The sequence below is a fragment of the Microcaecilia unicolor genome, chromosome 6 (genome assembly GCF_901765095.1).
Source record: "Microcaecilia unicolor chromosome 6, aMicUni1.1, whole genome shotgun sequence".
NCBI lineage: Eukaryota > Metazoa > Chordata > Amphibia > Gymnophiona > Siphonopidae > Microcaecilia > Microcaecilia unicolor.
Genome location: NC_044036.1, coordinates 7,316,366 through 7,331,918, shown reverse-complemented (window position 1 = coordinate 7,331,918; position 15,553 = coordinate 7,316,366). Strand labels below are relative to the sequence as shown.

The 15,553-nt window shown below is 48.2% G+C and overlaps 1 protein-coding gene across 1 annotated transcript in view; it reads right to left on the bottom strand.

Annotated features, from left to right (window-relative positions):
• Positions 1-15,553, bottom strand: part of PTCH2 (patched 2) — a 144,945-nt gene that overhangs the window by 20,364 nt on the left and 109,028 nt on the right. The window contains exons 16-21 of the mRNA XM_030207504.1: positions 13,005-13,147; positions 8,061-8,241; positions 6,737-7,017; positions 4,463-4,600; positions 4,055-4,197; positions 124-223 (exon numbers count right to left, since the gene is read on the bottom strand). Of these exons, the coding sequence (XP_030063364.1) occupies positions 124-223; positions 4,055-4,197; positions 4,463-4,600; positions 6,737-7,017; positions 8,061-8,241; positions 13,005-13,147 (986 nt within the window). The remainder of the gene's footprint in view (positions 1-123; positions 224-4,054; positions 4,198-4,462; positions 4,601-6,736; positions 7,018-8,060; positions 8,242-13,004; positions 13,148-15,553) is intronic.

Here is a 15,553-nt window from a genome sequence, read left to right as displayed (position 1 = left end):
CTTTCACTCCACCTGGCACTTCCTGGCACCTAAAGTCACCTCGGTGGGTCAGCAGTGGCATGAATGCTCACACATGGGATCTGCTGCTGTTTTTCAAGTAACGGATTTGGAATTCAGACTTACCTCAGCAGGGGGACCAATGAGAGATAACATGACAGGAAGTAACACCAACCCATTCAGGAGGCCCAGGACAGTCAGAATGGTTAACACGGCAAAAAAATACCTAGACAAAAGCAAGAAAAAAAAAACCCAGAAGCAATCAGAGACAGCCACAAAGGCATCTAAAAGGTATCTTCAGTCCTAGGAGAGCTACCTATACCTGTGCCCTCATTTCGCTGGATTTCCAGACCGCAGCCTGTGATACCTACACCCCGATCTCACTGTATCCCAAGACTGAGGCCTGATCTCACTGTGTTTCCTGAGACTGAGGCATGTGAGATCTGTGGCCCGATTTCACTGTATCCCGAAACTTAGGCCTGTGATACCTGTGCCCCGATCTCACTGTATCCCTGTATCATTGGATCCTGGGACTGTGGACTTGTAATCCATTAGCAGCGTATGATATTCCAAGGTTCAGCAGTAAGTGATGCAGAGCTGCTGTGAAGCTTATCGCAATTTGCTTCTGTAGATCCCTCATGTGCTGTCCATTGTCAGATGGAACAGGCCAGCTGCTAATTCGGCACAAACTCTGAATTCAGAAGAGTTTATTCTGCTCTTGCTCTCTGCCCCCTGGGGTTGGTGGGGACTCAAAGCTCAATCTCCTTTCCACCCATTGTCTTTCCCCTCTTCTCATAATCTGGCTCTTGGGCTACTTTTCAAGCACAAGAAATTCCTGAGCAGGCAAGAAGCCCGAGACTCCCCCAGGACCCTCCATCCATCAACACAGCAAGACCACTTCCTGAGCACATGTGTTTACATTAGTGTACGCATTCTTACACACCCGAAAGAATTCATCTGTTACTAAAGAAGGGAAAAGAGAGAGCACCAGTCAAGAGGATCAGAGTAGAGGGGGAGGCAGGCACCCAAGGAACACGAGGCAAGGGAGATAATGCCATGGTACAGTAAAACCCAATAAACTAAACGTTTTCAACAGAAAAAAGCTGTTAGTACAGGATTCATGCTGTGGGGGTCTCTGGGTGCTCTGGTACCTCTCCTCCTGAGATCTTTGTAGAAACACAGAAGGTGTTGGTACCCCCTGACTGCCCATTTGTGTCAGTCTAATGTTCTGTCATAGATCTTATTGAAATGTAGTCCCTAGCTTCCCTCCCATCATACTTTTCCTTACCTAATACTTTTTTTTTTTTTTTTTTTTGTAATTTTAATGAATTTTACAAGATACACTTGTACAGAAAAGGAGTATTATCATACCTTACAAGAAAATATTTTATAAAGAAAATCTATTAAATGATAATTACTGCTAAAGTCCACAATTATAGGCAAGGCACAATTCAAAAATTGGTTAACATAGGAAAAAATGAATAGAACATGTTCCCACTTATCCTATCACGGAGTAGATACTAATGGAGGAAGCACAAGAGAGTTTACGGCTGGTTCTTGTCTGGAGTCCAGGAATTTTGCTAACTGATCACTCTCAAAGAAAACATATTTAATTGATTGAAATTTAACAACACATTTGCAAGGAAAATTAAGCCAGAAAATTCCCCCCTAATACCAACCCAGGATTTAAGATGAGTTCAGCCACAGGGGGAAGATCAAGAGATTTGCCAGGGGAAAAGGCCCTTTCTCTGCAGATCTCTGGCAGAAGCGGCATTTCTGAGGACCTTGTGCACGGTAAAACCAGCCGTCAGATATTTTTCTCGGTGAAGCTGTTGAAGCTGAGCTTCTAGGCAAGACGGTGTTAAGAGTTCTATGTCCTACACAGAAAGCCATATCTGCCATGATTGGCGTTATAAAGCAATGCTAATTGTGGAGTTTAAACATTCAGGGGGGGGTTAGTCTGTAAGCCCTCCAGGGACAGGGGAAGATCTGCTGAATCTGAATGTGACTTACCCTGAGCTTGCACAGGGAAAACCAAATAATTAAATTCTCCAACCTGTAGGGCAGAGAATCATAGGTGCCAACTTTTCAAAATTATTGGGGATGCTAAGCCCAGTGGAAATAACCCTTCCTTGGACACATAGAAGGAATTTTCTCAATATTGGGGGTGCTGAAGCACCCAAAGAATCGGCTCTATGCAGAGAATGATGGGCTGCAGCAGCTCAGCCAGGAGGGGCTTGTCAAACTCGCTATTGTGGTCATTACTACTACTACTACTATTTAGCATTTCTATAGCGCTACAAGGCATACGCAGCGCTGCACGGTATCCTGGTGCGTCACAGCATAATTCCCTGCCGAGCCGCAACCATGGCCTCTTCTCTCTCTCTCTCTCCCTCCCCCCCCCCCCCCCCCCCCAGCATTAAAAGGCTCATTGTTCTCTAAGGCTGCAGCACTAAACAATGTGAAGACTGTGGGGCCTGTTTCCTGCAAGCACTGCCGCTAGCCCTGACAGTCCCACCTCCTCTAATGCAAATTTATTTCAATGGAAATGTATGACCGGCAGAGCTACGATAGTGACAACGCGTGCAGGAAACTGGTCCCGCAGTCTTCACATTACTTGACGGTTCTGGCCTGCTACCGATCAGGGAAATCTGCAGAGGGTGAGCAGGAGAGGGGAGGAGGCAGAGAGAAAACCACGTGTGATGCTGGCTTAGGGAGAGAGGCAGAGAAACATAGCCAGTCAGAGAATGGGGTAATGCTGGATGGGGGAGAAGAAACACAGAGAGCAAAGGGGAAAGGCTGGATGGAATGGACAGCAAGAGAGAGGGCAGAGGCTGGATGGATAAGGGAAAGAGGAGGCGGGCATGCGTGGGAATGCAGGCGTCAGTGGATGAAGAATGCCACCAATTTGTTCACTGCACAAGCAGCATGGAGCTTGGGCCTCGGCCAGTGGATCTCTTGGGGTCAGGGGGCAGGGAGTGGGGGCAGGAGCCTAGAGGTACCATGACCTGAGAAAGTTTGGGAACCACTGCCCTAAACAACGGCTCCCAGAAAGGCTCCTAGGAGCTCCGAACCTTGCCCATAACAGAACATTCATTCATGCAAGTCTCATCTCTGGCAGCAATAAGTGTGGGAGAACTTCTCTGTTATTAAAAAGCCCATCAGCTCTGGGCTGTGTTCATTAGAACATAAGTGTTGCCATACTGGGACAGACCAAAGGTCCGTCAAGCCCAGTACCCTGTTTCTAACAATGGCCAATCCAGGTCACAAGTACCTGGCAAGATCCCAGAAGAATAAAACAAATTTTATGCTGCTTATCCTAGAAATAAGCAGAGGATTTTCACAAGTCCATCTTCAAAATGGCTTCTGGGCTTTTCTTTTAGGAAATTATCCAAACCTTTTGTTTGTGGCATGGTGGGTTGGCCCCCTCCCAACCCCAAGTCTGGTACCCCATCTTGTTATCATGCCCCGTAACCCCTGTGACTATTATGTCTGCATGCCCCTCATACAAGATCAGAAAGTCACATTGCTGCTTCGTGCTTTTGAGGGTAAGGCTCCTGTTTCACCGTCAGAGACGGCCTGCTCTCAGGACTGCTGGGGAACTAGCTGGAGAGTATCTGTGGCAGAGTGGTAGATTTCCTCACTGGCAGGAGAATGGGTAGCTACACTCCTTTAGTTCCTATCTTTATATACCACAGCTGAGAATGCCATTCTGTGAATCTGAACCAGGTTGAACCCTCTCTGCTCTCATGTACCTCACATACAACCACTGCTTCCTCGTGCAAGGAACCACAGACGAAGGATGTTGGAAGAAAGTGCCTAACCTCTCTATAGTACCCTGAGCTGTCACTGCCCTGTTTTGGGTAGCAGTGGCAAAAGAGGAAACCCTTCCACTCTGTACCCTATTTCACCCCTGTTTTCCTACCTTCTCCCTCCCAAAATGAAAAGCAAGGGGGTGGTGGGAAGAGCAGGTAGCAAAATACGGAATAGTGGTGAATAGGGGGGGAGGGGAGGGGGGAGGATAGAAAAGGCTCTGGAAGAGGAAAATCTGCAGTACCTTAAGATGAAGTCAAATTCAGAGCCAGCAAGCATGAGCACCCCCAGAAGTGTGGAGATTGCACCATCCATGACCGGGGCGAACATATGCTCCAAAGCCATGGCTGAGCGCAAGGTTCTGCTGCCAATTGCAGTGAGGAAGCCCTGCAAAGGAGAAAGCAGAGACAGAAAGACACAATCAGCAAATCCATGTCACTGAATAGCTACCTCAACTGGCCGGGATTCCACAGTGCAGGGGAGAGTGAGCAGTGAGGGTTACTGTACAGAAGGATTCAGGAGTCCGTCTTAGTGCAGGGTCCACTGCAGGAGGAAGCTATTTAAAGTGACGGGACCTTGAGATACTTCAACCATGAAAAGCCAGGTCCTAACAGCATGCAGTGCAGAACTGAAGAGGTGTGAGAGCACCCACCAAAGCAATATGCACGGTGAATTCCACGCCGATTCCTACGGAGGCAATGAGGATCACCACTGGGATAGCACTGAGCTTGATGCCCATCAGCCCCATCATGCCAAACAGCTCCACTGTCATCATAGCCAGAATAAAGACCTGCAACAGACAAGGAGGAAGCATCATGTGTATCGCCATATTGTTCTTAGCCAGCTTGTGGATGGGTGAATCTGACTGAGTTTACACACGACCTGGGACCGAAATTTAATTCCATGAAATATTTAGATAGGATATTCAAGAAGCAACACAGTCCTGATCTTGTGAGACATGGTGTTTTTAGAGTTAATTCCAACATGCTATCACTGCTTAGCTGTAGAATGAGATTCTGTACCTAACTACACATATTGTGCCAGAGCCGGTGGTTGGGAGGCAGGGCTGGTGGTTGGGAGGCGGAGATAGTGCTGGGCAGACTTATACGGTCTGTGCCAGAGCCGGTGGTTGGGAGGCAGGGATAGTGCTGGGCAGACTTATACGGTCTGTGCCAGAGCCGGTGGTTGGGAGGCAGGGATAGTGCTGGGCAGACTTATACGGTCTGTGCCAGAGCCGGTGGTTGGGAGGCAGGGATAGTGCTGGGCAGACTTATACGGTCTGTGCCAGAGCTGGTGGTGGGAGGCGGGGCTGGTGGTTGGGAGGCGGAGATAGTGCTGGGCAGATTTATAAGGTCTGTGCCCTGAAGAGGACAGGTACAAATAAAAAGTAGCACATATGAATTTATCTTGTTGGGCAGCCTGGATGGACCGTGCAGGTCTTTTTCTGCCGTCATCTACTATGTTATTATATGTTACTATGTTACTTACTCTCTTTCCTCTGCCCTTCTCTGTTGCACCTGACACTGGGTTCACTTCATCATGTTTAAATTCATCTCTCTCAAAAAAAAGTGCCGCTGATAAGCGGAGAACTCGAACGCCCCACGAGAAAACACAAACAAAGAAAAGAGTGGGATGTTTGACTACGGAAAAACAAATCCTGGAGACAAAAATGTATAAAAACTTCTTTATTATTAGAAAAGACTCGACACAACTGTTGTGTTTCGGCCGTCAGGCCTGCCTCAGGAGTCTGTCACAATGACGTGATGTGTATGATCTTGAATGCCAGAGGTGCAATCTGATCCCCCGGCACGAATCACAAGGACTGTTAATGGCTGTAAACAAAAAGGGTCTTTAAAAAGACCTTTGATATAGATTTGCTCGTAGTGGGTCGCTGAAAGCATAGCACTAAATGTAAAACCACCTTCTGACGGCCTGATGGCCGAAACACAACAGTTGTGTCGAGTCTTTTCTAATAATAAAGAAGTTTTTATACATTTTTGTCTCCAGGATTTGTTTTTCCGTGGTCAAACATCCCACTCTTTTCTTTCTTTAAATTCATCTCTCTGCCTTCCCCCAGCCCTTTACCTTCCTCAGGTACCCTCTGTTTGAAAATTAGAGCAAACATTCCAGGGTAAAGATATTTACACCAGTTAACAAAGCTTTATATATGCAAACTGTTTTTCTGATGAACACACTGCTGTGTCTAGGGACAGCGTTCCTGGGGGAATGGTTAGAGCAATATTCAAAGCCGGTCACTGCTGTAAGTACAATCAGGGGCGTAGTCAGACCTCGAGGTGGGAGGGGGCCAGAGCCAAAGGTAGGGGGGCACATTTTGATCGCCGCCCCCCCTCCCCCACCACCACCACCCACTGCCATCGCTATACATCTTGGCTGGCAGGGGTCCCCAACCCCTGACAGCTGAAGACTTCATCCAGTGCTGGTCTCCGATGCCACCGCATTGCTTGCCCTGCTCTCTCTTCCCCTCACATCCGGCACGCTCCTTTTAGTGAAACTCTCAATTTCACTAAAGGGAGCGTGCCCGGCGTGAGGGGAATAGAGAGCAGGGCAAGCAATGCAGTGGTACTGCCGCAGACCAGCGCTGGATGAAGGCTTCAGCCGGCGGGGGTTGGGGATCTCTGCCAGCCAACCAGGGGCCCAGGCCCCCATGGCCCCACCTAGCTACACCACTGAGTACAATGTATTTACCTGTTGAAAAGGATCTGAATATCAACCCTCCCCTTGGTACTTCTCTATAGCACTGGATGGCCTGTTAGGCCCCAGACGGCTCTACTGAAATCTGCTCAGCCAGGTCCCTCTTCCTCTTGACACAGAAAGAAACCTCCAGTACAGCCTGGCACCAGAAACTTCCGAGCTTCCTTAACCCAGAGCACACAGCAGGCTAGCATAAGGTGACCCTGATACTCACAATGATACCAGCAGTCCAGGGGTTCAAGAGAAGCAGCGCGCAGACCAGAAAGGTGCAGGCGAGCACAATGCTTATGGCCAACAGGAACCAGTGACGTAAGCTGATGTACTGCTCCCAGAAGAGGAATGGGTAGCCGCTCGGATAGCTCAGTACCCCCTTATGGGCAAACTCTTCACAGATGGCCCGAATGCTGCCGATAGCTTCAATGAAATCCGAAGTTTCTTGCAATCCATTGAGGTAGAAGGGAAACTGGGCAAATTCGATGGGCTGCGCAGCCGGAACTGCAGAGAGAGAAGAGAAACAAGCAAATGTTCCAGGTGTCAGTGTGTTATAACTGAAGCAGAGACAGACAGACGAACAGGGAAATCTGTCCCCAGGTGTCAGTGTGATATAATTGTGGCAGGAAGAGTCGAGACAGACAGGGGAAATGTGAAAATCTATCCCTGGGTGTCAGTGTGATGTAACTGTGAAGGAAGAGGGAGAGAGACAGGGAAATATGTACCCGGGGTAGGGTTACCATTCGTCCGGATTTCCCGGACATGTCCTCTTTTTGAGGGCATGTCCGGGGCGTCCGGCGGATTTTGCCTGCACCCACGTTTGTCCGGATTTCTGGACAAACGTCGGCGCGGGTGCGGGCAGGCGCGTGCGTGTGGGCGGGCGATCGGCGCCGTGGTAACCCTACTCCCGTCCCCTCCCCTTCCTTACCATGTTCCCTGGTGGTCTAGTGACGTCTTCGAGGCAGGAAAGAGCCCCCTCTTTCCTGCCTGGAGCGCTGCCTCCCCTGTCTATCATCCTCCTCGGTCTGGCTGGGGATTCAAAATGGCCGCCGAGAGTTGAACTCTCGCGAGGCCACTTCAACTCTCGGTGGCCATTTTGAATCTCCAGCCAGACCGAGGAGGATGCAGCAGGCAAGGACAGGCAGCGCTCCAGGCAGGAAAGAGGGGGCTCTTTCCTGCCCCGAAGAGAAGACCCTACTAGACCACCAGGGCTAGATAGTAAGTGAGGGGGGGAACCATGTGACGGGGGGCGGGGAATAGAGGGGCGGAACGAGGACCCGAAGGGGGCGTGGCGGGGGCGGGGTATGAGGCGTGGCGGGGGCGGGGTAGGGGGCGTGACATGTGTCCTCTTTTTCAGAGGACACAAAATGGTAACCCTAACCCGGGGGTCAATCTAACACGTGATGTAACTGGGACAGGCAGAGCAGAGATGGATGGGGAGATGCGGAAATGCTTTTGCTTGTAAGTGAAAAAGGAGGAATATATTTATCCCAAACCCCTGTTCCGGCTTTGAAGGCATCCCAAGGAGGGAAGCTGGGGACACTCACTTCGCAGGTGTTCGCCTGTGGTCTCGTACTTGTCATGAATCCACTCGGGCGGTTGGGGGTAGAGGTTAGCCTGTGAGGCTGCATAGCCCAGAGGGTCGTTGCTGCTCCAAGCGGTCAGGTAAATGTAAAACGTTTCAGGGTTGATAATTCCATTGCTGTCTACCAATCGCCGCAACGTGAGCTGTACAGTTGAACATCGGCACAAAGACATTAGTGAGAATTAGATCCAAATCCCTCATCAGCAAACAGACATTTTTATCTAGATAATTTCAGACCTTGGCACAAATTTAATCGGAGAGTGTTCAGTATTACACTATTTAGCTAAAACTGTTACCCCTCCCTCATCACACCCCCTTTATTTCCAGCTAATTTTGACAGCACTAAATGTTTGTGTGGACAAAGTTTCCCGGACAAAACAACGATAACTCTCTTTGCTCTCTTATCTCTTTGTAACACCAACTGTATTCTTTTCCCTGTTATGGTGATGCCATAGCAGATCTTTGTAAGCCACATTGAGCCTGCAAATAGGTGGGAAAATGTGGGATACAAATGCAATAAATAATAATAACTTCAAAGGGCCACATTTAAGCAGATAAAAGCCATTTCTACTGACAAACTTTGTGCACACTGACCTGGAAGTACATGGGAGAGGTTGAAGGTGGAAGGAGAGCTGAGCAGTGAGAGGCAGCTCTTTCTCAGGTCGACCCTTAGGCCTCAGTGTCAGCACCTCCTTGTGGCTCCATAAAAAAGGTTCTCTTTGAAAGGAGGAAGTGACGTCACCGAATGATATGGCCGCTTAAGGGCTAAGCTCCCGGCCACCCGTGTTATTCTTTCGGCAACACTCCTGCACCCAGCGACCCTCCGAATTGTTTGTGGGCAGTGACAGAGTGCCTAAGTAGTGGAGAGCTGGTATTGCGATGAGCGTGCAGAAAAATCTGTCTCAGTTTGCATTTAACGGTGGATCTTCAGCGAAACACGTGGCAGGCCCAGAATCCGCAGCTTCACGTAACTCAGAGTGATCGGGGGGGGGGGGGGGGGGGGTCCTCGCCCCGAGACATGCTTGCGCTGGAGGAGGCGCACAACGAAACAGAGAAGGCACCCTTCTGTGAGTTGAAAGATTGGCTTCAGGAATAAAAACTGATATTAAGGCTGTTCAGACTGATCTCGCGGCACTGGGAGAAGACTTGTGTGGGGAGACCCGCAACCTGAGCAACCGGCTAGAAGAGATGGAGAACCGACTAGAGGAGCAAGTGGAGACAGTGACCTCCTTGGATCAGCAGGTAGACTTACACCAAGATCAACAACAGCTGGCTGATAAATTGGAGGACTTAGAAAATCGGAGTTGCCGGCGGAATTTGTGGTTTCACGGTCTCCCCGATACACCGGAGTACGTGGACTGTGAGTCAGTAGTGCAGCGACTGGTCAGTTTCCTGTTAGCAGATACCAGATCCCCGGTGGACCCCACTTCAGTTTTCCTGGAGCACTCTCACAGGGCTATGGGGCTGTAGGGGTATTTCCCTGTGTGTCTCACCTTGCTGGTCTTGGCCTGCATAATCCTATGACATCAAGATGGCATCTGCACCCTATGAACTGCACATCAGTGATTTAGCTAATTCAGCTATCTAAGGATATAATTGCCTATTTCCAAGACTTTAAGTTAAAGGAGCGTGTATTGAAAGCAGCTCGTCAATCTGCCCAGTTTAAATGGGACTCCTATATTGTGGAAATATACCAAGACTTGGCAGCAGCTATTCTTAAGCGGCGGGCTGAGTTGAAGCCTGTCACAATGAAGCTTAGGGAGATGGGCATTAAATATCGTTGGAAACACCCTTTCGCCTTGGTATTCCATAAGGATGGCCAACTCCATCCGCTTAGATCTATATCTACTACTACTACTTATCATTTCTATAGCGCTACTAGACATACGCAGCGCTGTACACTTGAACATGAAGAGACAGTCACTGCTCGACAGAGCTTACAATCTAATTAGGACAGACAAACAGGACAAACAACAGATAAGAGAATATTAAAGTGAGGATGATAAAATAAGGGTCCTGAACAAGTGAATAAGGGTTAGCATCAAAAAGGTGGGCTTTTAGCTTACATTTGAAGATGGCCAGAGATGGAGCTTGACGTACCAGCTCAGGAAGTCTATTCCAGGCATATGGTGCAGCAAGATAAAAGGAATGGAGTCTGGAGTTAGCAGTGGAGGAGAAAAGTGCAGATAAGAGAGATTTACCCAGTGAACGGAATTCCCGGGGAGGAATGTAGGGAGAGATGAGAATGGAGAGGTACTGAGGAGCTGCAGAGTGAATGCACTTATAGGTCAATAAGAGGAGTTTGAACTGTATGCGGAAACAGACAGGAAGCCAGTGAAGTGACTTGAGGAGAGGGCTAATATGAGCATAATGACACTGGCGGAATATTAGTCGTGCAGCAGAATTTTGAACAGATTGAAGAGGAGAGAGATGGCTAAGTGGGAGACCTGTGAGAAGCAAGTTGCAATAGTCTAAGCGAGAGGTGAAAAGAGTGTAGAAGAGGGTTCTGGTAGTGTGCTCAGAAAGGAAAGGGCGAATTTTGGTGATATTATAGAGAAAGAAACGACAGGTTTTAGCAGTCTGCTGAATATGTGCAGAGAAGGAGAGGGAGGAGTCGAAGATGACCCCAAGGTTACGAGCTGATGAGACAGAAAGGATGAGAGTGTTATCCACAGAAATAGAGAATGGGGGAGGAGGAGAGGTTGGTTTAGGGGGAAAGATAAGCAGCTCAGTCTTGGTCATGTTTAGTTTCAGATGGCGCTGAGACATCCAGGCAGCAATGTCAGACAGGCAGGCTGATACTTTGGCCTGGATTTCGGCTAAGATTTCTGGTGTGGAGAGGTAGATCTGGGAGTCATCAGCGTAAAGATAATACTGAAAGCCATGGGATGAGATCACAGTACCAAGGGAAGAAGTATAGATGGAGAAAATAAGAGGTCCCAGGACAGATCCCTGAGGTAGAGGAGGATCCACTAGAGTATACACTAAAGGTACGCTGGAGAGATAAGAAGAAAACCAGGAAAGAACAGAGCCCTGAAATCCAAGTGAGGACAGCATATCAAGGAGTAGGCTTTGATCAACAGTGTCAAAAGCAGCAGATAGATCGAGAAGGATGAGAATAGAATAGAGGCCTTTGGATCTGGCCAGGAACAGATCATTGGAGACTTTAGCAAGCGCTGTTTCAGTTGAATGAAGGGGGCGAAAGCCAGATTGAAGTGGATCAAGAACAGGTTGACATGAAAGAAAGTCAAGGCAACGGTGGTGAACAGCACATTCCAAGTATCTAGGATAGGAAAGGTAGGAGGGAGATGGGGCGATAGTTGGAAGGACAGGTGGGGTTCCAATGAAGGTTTTTTTAAGGAGTAGTGTGACTACTGCATGTTTGAAGGCATCAGGAACAGTCGCAGTGGAAAGTGAAAGATGGAGGAGAGAAGATGTGTAGTTTCCTCTTCAGTGATTTCAGAAAAGGAGGCAGGGGTTGGAGAGTTGAGAGAATGGACTAAGGGAAGGAAAGGTGGAGGTGACCTGGTTCAGAATTCAAGTTTAATCTTGTGAACCTTATCATGAAAGAACTCAGCCAGAGTCTGGGGGGAAATTGAAGTGGGGGTTGGAGGTGAAGGCACTTTGAGGAGAGAGTTCAGTGTGGCAAAGAGACGTCGAGGGTTTGAGCCAAGAGAATTTGTCAACTGGATGTAATAGTCCTGTTTGGCAAGTAAAAGAGCAGACTGGAAGGAGATCAGCAAGAATTTGAAATGTATGAAGTCAGCATGTACATTCGGTTTGCCCCACACTTTGGTCCTGGGGAGGGGTTAGATCTTTGCTATCGCTCCTGGGAATGTTCTGGTTTGTGTGAGTTAGGGCAGATATGGGAGGAAGGAGAGTTGATTTCATTTTAGAGTTTACGGGAGGAGTATGGAATCCCCACTTCCCAGGTATTCCAATTTCATCAGCTTTGAGATTTTATACTTAGTAGGGTAAAGGGGGAGTTAAGCCTAGCTGAGTCCTCTCTAGAGTGTGCTATGATGGGTGGAGGGGGAAGGGGGGGAGTATCTAGATTATGTAAAGCTCTCCTCTCCTATCAGAAACCTATCTATTAAAATGGGAGAAAATACTGGGCGTCTCATATAATTATGCACAATGGGAGAAGGTGTTTAAATCTTTACTCAAAGTATCAGTATCTAATGCATTAGTAGAAAATGGCTATAAGATACTTTATAGCTGGTATTATGCTCCTCAGCGATTGGCTAAAATGTTTCATTTGAATTCTGCTCTGTGTTGGCGTAAATGTGGGTTAGTGGGTGATATGTGTCATGTTTGGTGGACGTCTCCCCAAGCTCAAATATTCTGGACTAATGTTTTGAAATTTGTTTTGAGCTTAACTAAGACTTCTTACCCTATGAAGATAGACCATTGTCTTTTGCATGTTAAGCCACCTGGAGTGAAGTCGCCTATCCAACAGCTAGTCACTCAAGTGCTTGTGGCTAGTAAAGTGGTCTTGGCGGCAGCGTGGAAACAGCCTACCATACCTGGGCTTAGTGTAGTTTTGCACAAATTGGACTATCTGATGTCTAAACTGACTGCCCTGCGCAATGGATACATTTTGGCATATCATCGTGTGTGGGATTCTTATGTCACTTGGTCCTCACATCCCGACCCTCTAGTGCTGGGTTATTGATTGGGGGGGGGGGGAGGGAAGGGGGATTGGGGAGGGAGTTGGGTATATAGAGAAGGGATACAAGTTTAGAGACGTTTATCTTTGTCTTATTTTGATGCTAATAATGTTGATGCGCTTGTTTAATCTGTGTAATTTCTCTAATAAACCCAATTTTAAAAAAAAGGTTCTCTTTGGCTTCTGATCTGGACCCCCCCCCCCCCCTCTTCCTCCCACCCCCACATGCTGCCTCACCTGGTCATAGTTAAATGGGTCCTTCCTGTTGCCTGTTTGGACCAGCAGCTTGTAGCCAAGGGCACCGTCCTCAGAGGCATTCTGGTAGCTGTCTTTTCTGATCCGGCCCGCTTGCCAATCTCTGTCAAACGCAGCCTGCAGACCTGAGGACCCGAGCAGAGGGGTCAGTCCTATGCACATGCAGTACCTCATCCTTCATTTCTTTAGGATAATTAAGATTTACTATACCGCCATGACTAACTCGCAGACCTAGGAGATGTAGAAATATCTAGAACAGTGGAAAACGATTTGAAAGCAACTTCAGTAATTGACAGGAAAGCACATGCGATACAACTAGAAACACATTCACACCAAAGGATAGAGAGGAAGGGTGGGTCGGACAGAGGGAAAATGAGTTATTAAGTGGCAGGGAAGGGAGGGAGACTACAAACCAGGTCAAGATTAAATTAAGGCGGGCTAACAGCCTGTTTGAAAAGCCAGGTCTTTAGTTTAATTGCCAGATTCCTTTATGTATTGTAATGTTTTATGTTCTTATTTACATAAGTACATACGTATTGCCATACTGGGAAAGACCAAAGGTCCATCAAGCCCAGCATCCTCTTTCCAACAGTGGCCAATCCAGGTCACAAAAACCTGGCAAGATCCCCAAAAAAGTACAAAACATTTTATACTGCTTATCCCAGAAATATTTTCCCCAAGTCCAGTTTCATATGTTTGTGATGATACTGAGAATTACTCTGGCTGATAATCAGAGTGATTTAAATGAGGAGGAGGCTCTCCTGCCCACTTAAATTGCTTATCACCACCTAAGTAGGGGTAATCAATGGAATTTAACCAAACAGTGCTATTGAATATCACCACAGACTACCCAACAAGAAAGTGAGCAGGTCAGGGGCAATATTGGGGAGGAGCCGGGGATTATACGGGTATCGGAGGTATTCAGTGCTGGCACTCGCACTGCTGTCCTAACTTTACCCACTTAGCTGTGTGGGCCCTATCGGCCGGGGTGTCTATAAGTATTTTTGAGTTTAAAAGCCCTCCCAATCCCTGTCCCGGCCTCCTAAATAGAGTCCCCCACTATCCTACTCCCACCTCCCAGCCCGCGAGCATCAGTGCCCCTCCTCTCCCCCCCCCCCCCCCCCCCAAGGTCTTTGCAAGTCCTTCCAGGACTACCTGTTTCCCTGGTGGTCCTAGTGAGGTCATTGGGGGCAGGAGCAAAAGCTCCTTCACTCCTGCTCCTTGTGGCTGCACTTGCAAAATGTCTACTACGACCTCTTGTGGCAGCTCACTGTACTACACAAGTACCCAACCTAGTGCAGTCTCAAGGGGCAAGAGGAGGATTTGCTCCTGCCCCCAACAACCCCACTAAGACCACCTCAGGGAAACCTCAGGAGAGGGGCTCGTTTGGAAGGGAAAGGGGGAAAGGGAAATGGGACTTGATATACCGCCTTTCTGAGGTTTTTGCAACTACATTCAAAGCGGTTTACATATATTCAGGTACTTATTTTGTACCAGGGGCAATGGAGGGTTAAGTGACTTGCCCACAGTCACAAGGAGCTGCAGTGGGAATTGAACCCAGTTCCCCAGGATCAAAGTCCGCTGTACTAACCACTAGGCGTATTTTATCTGCGCTTTTAGCATATCTGTCCGGAAGGATGATGGAACTGAAGCTTTGAGTACCTGATTCTGTGTTTATTCTTTATTGATATAGTAACATAGTAAATGACGGCAGAAAAAGACCTGCGTGGTCCATCCAGTCTGCCCTACAAGATAAACTCATATGTGCTACTTTTTGTGTATACCTTACCTTGATTTGTACCCGTGTTCTTCAGGGCACAGACCGTGTAAGTCTGCCCAGCACTATCCCCGCCTCCCACCACTGGCTCTGGCACAGACCATGTAAGTCTGCCCAGCACTATCCCCGCCTCCCAACCACCAGCCCCGCCTCCCAACCACCAGCCTCGCCTCCCACCACCGGCTCTGGCACAGACCGTATAAGTCTGCCCAGCATTGTCCCCGCCTCCCAACCACCAGTCCCGCCTCCCACCACCGGCTCTGGCACAGACCATATAAGTCTGCCCAGCACTATCCCCGCCTCCCGCCACTGGCTCTGCCACCCAATCTCGGCTAAGCTCCTTAGGATCCATTCCTTCTGAACAGGATTCCTTTATGTTTATCCCCCGCATGTTTGAATTCTGTTACCGTGCGTGTGTATCTTTCCTATTGGATTATTGTAGTTCTTTGTTGGTGTTTTATGTTTTATGTGATTTTAATATTGTACACTGCTGGGGTCTTTGCTCATGGGCTGGGGGGAGGAGGGAGAGAGACTATTTGGGAGGTCGGGAGGGCTTTAACTCAAAAGTAGTTATGCAAATCCTGGCTGATATTCAGTCGGAGCCCGCATAACTTTCTTATTTAGGCCTCGGCTGAATATCGGCTGTGACCTACATATGCTCCAGTGGCCAGGGCAGTGTATATTAGCCCAATACTGAGTCCAAGATTACAAATGAAACAAGACACAGGAGTAGCAACACCAGTCCAACAAGGTG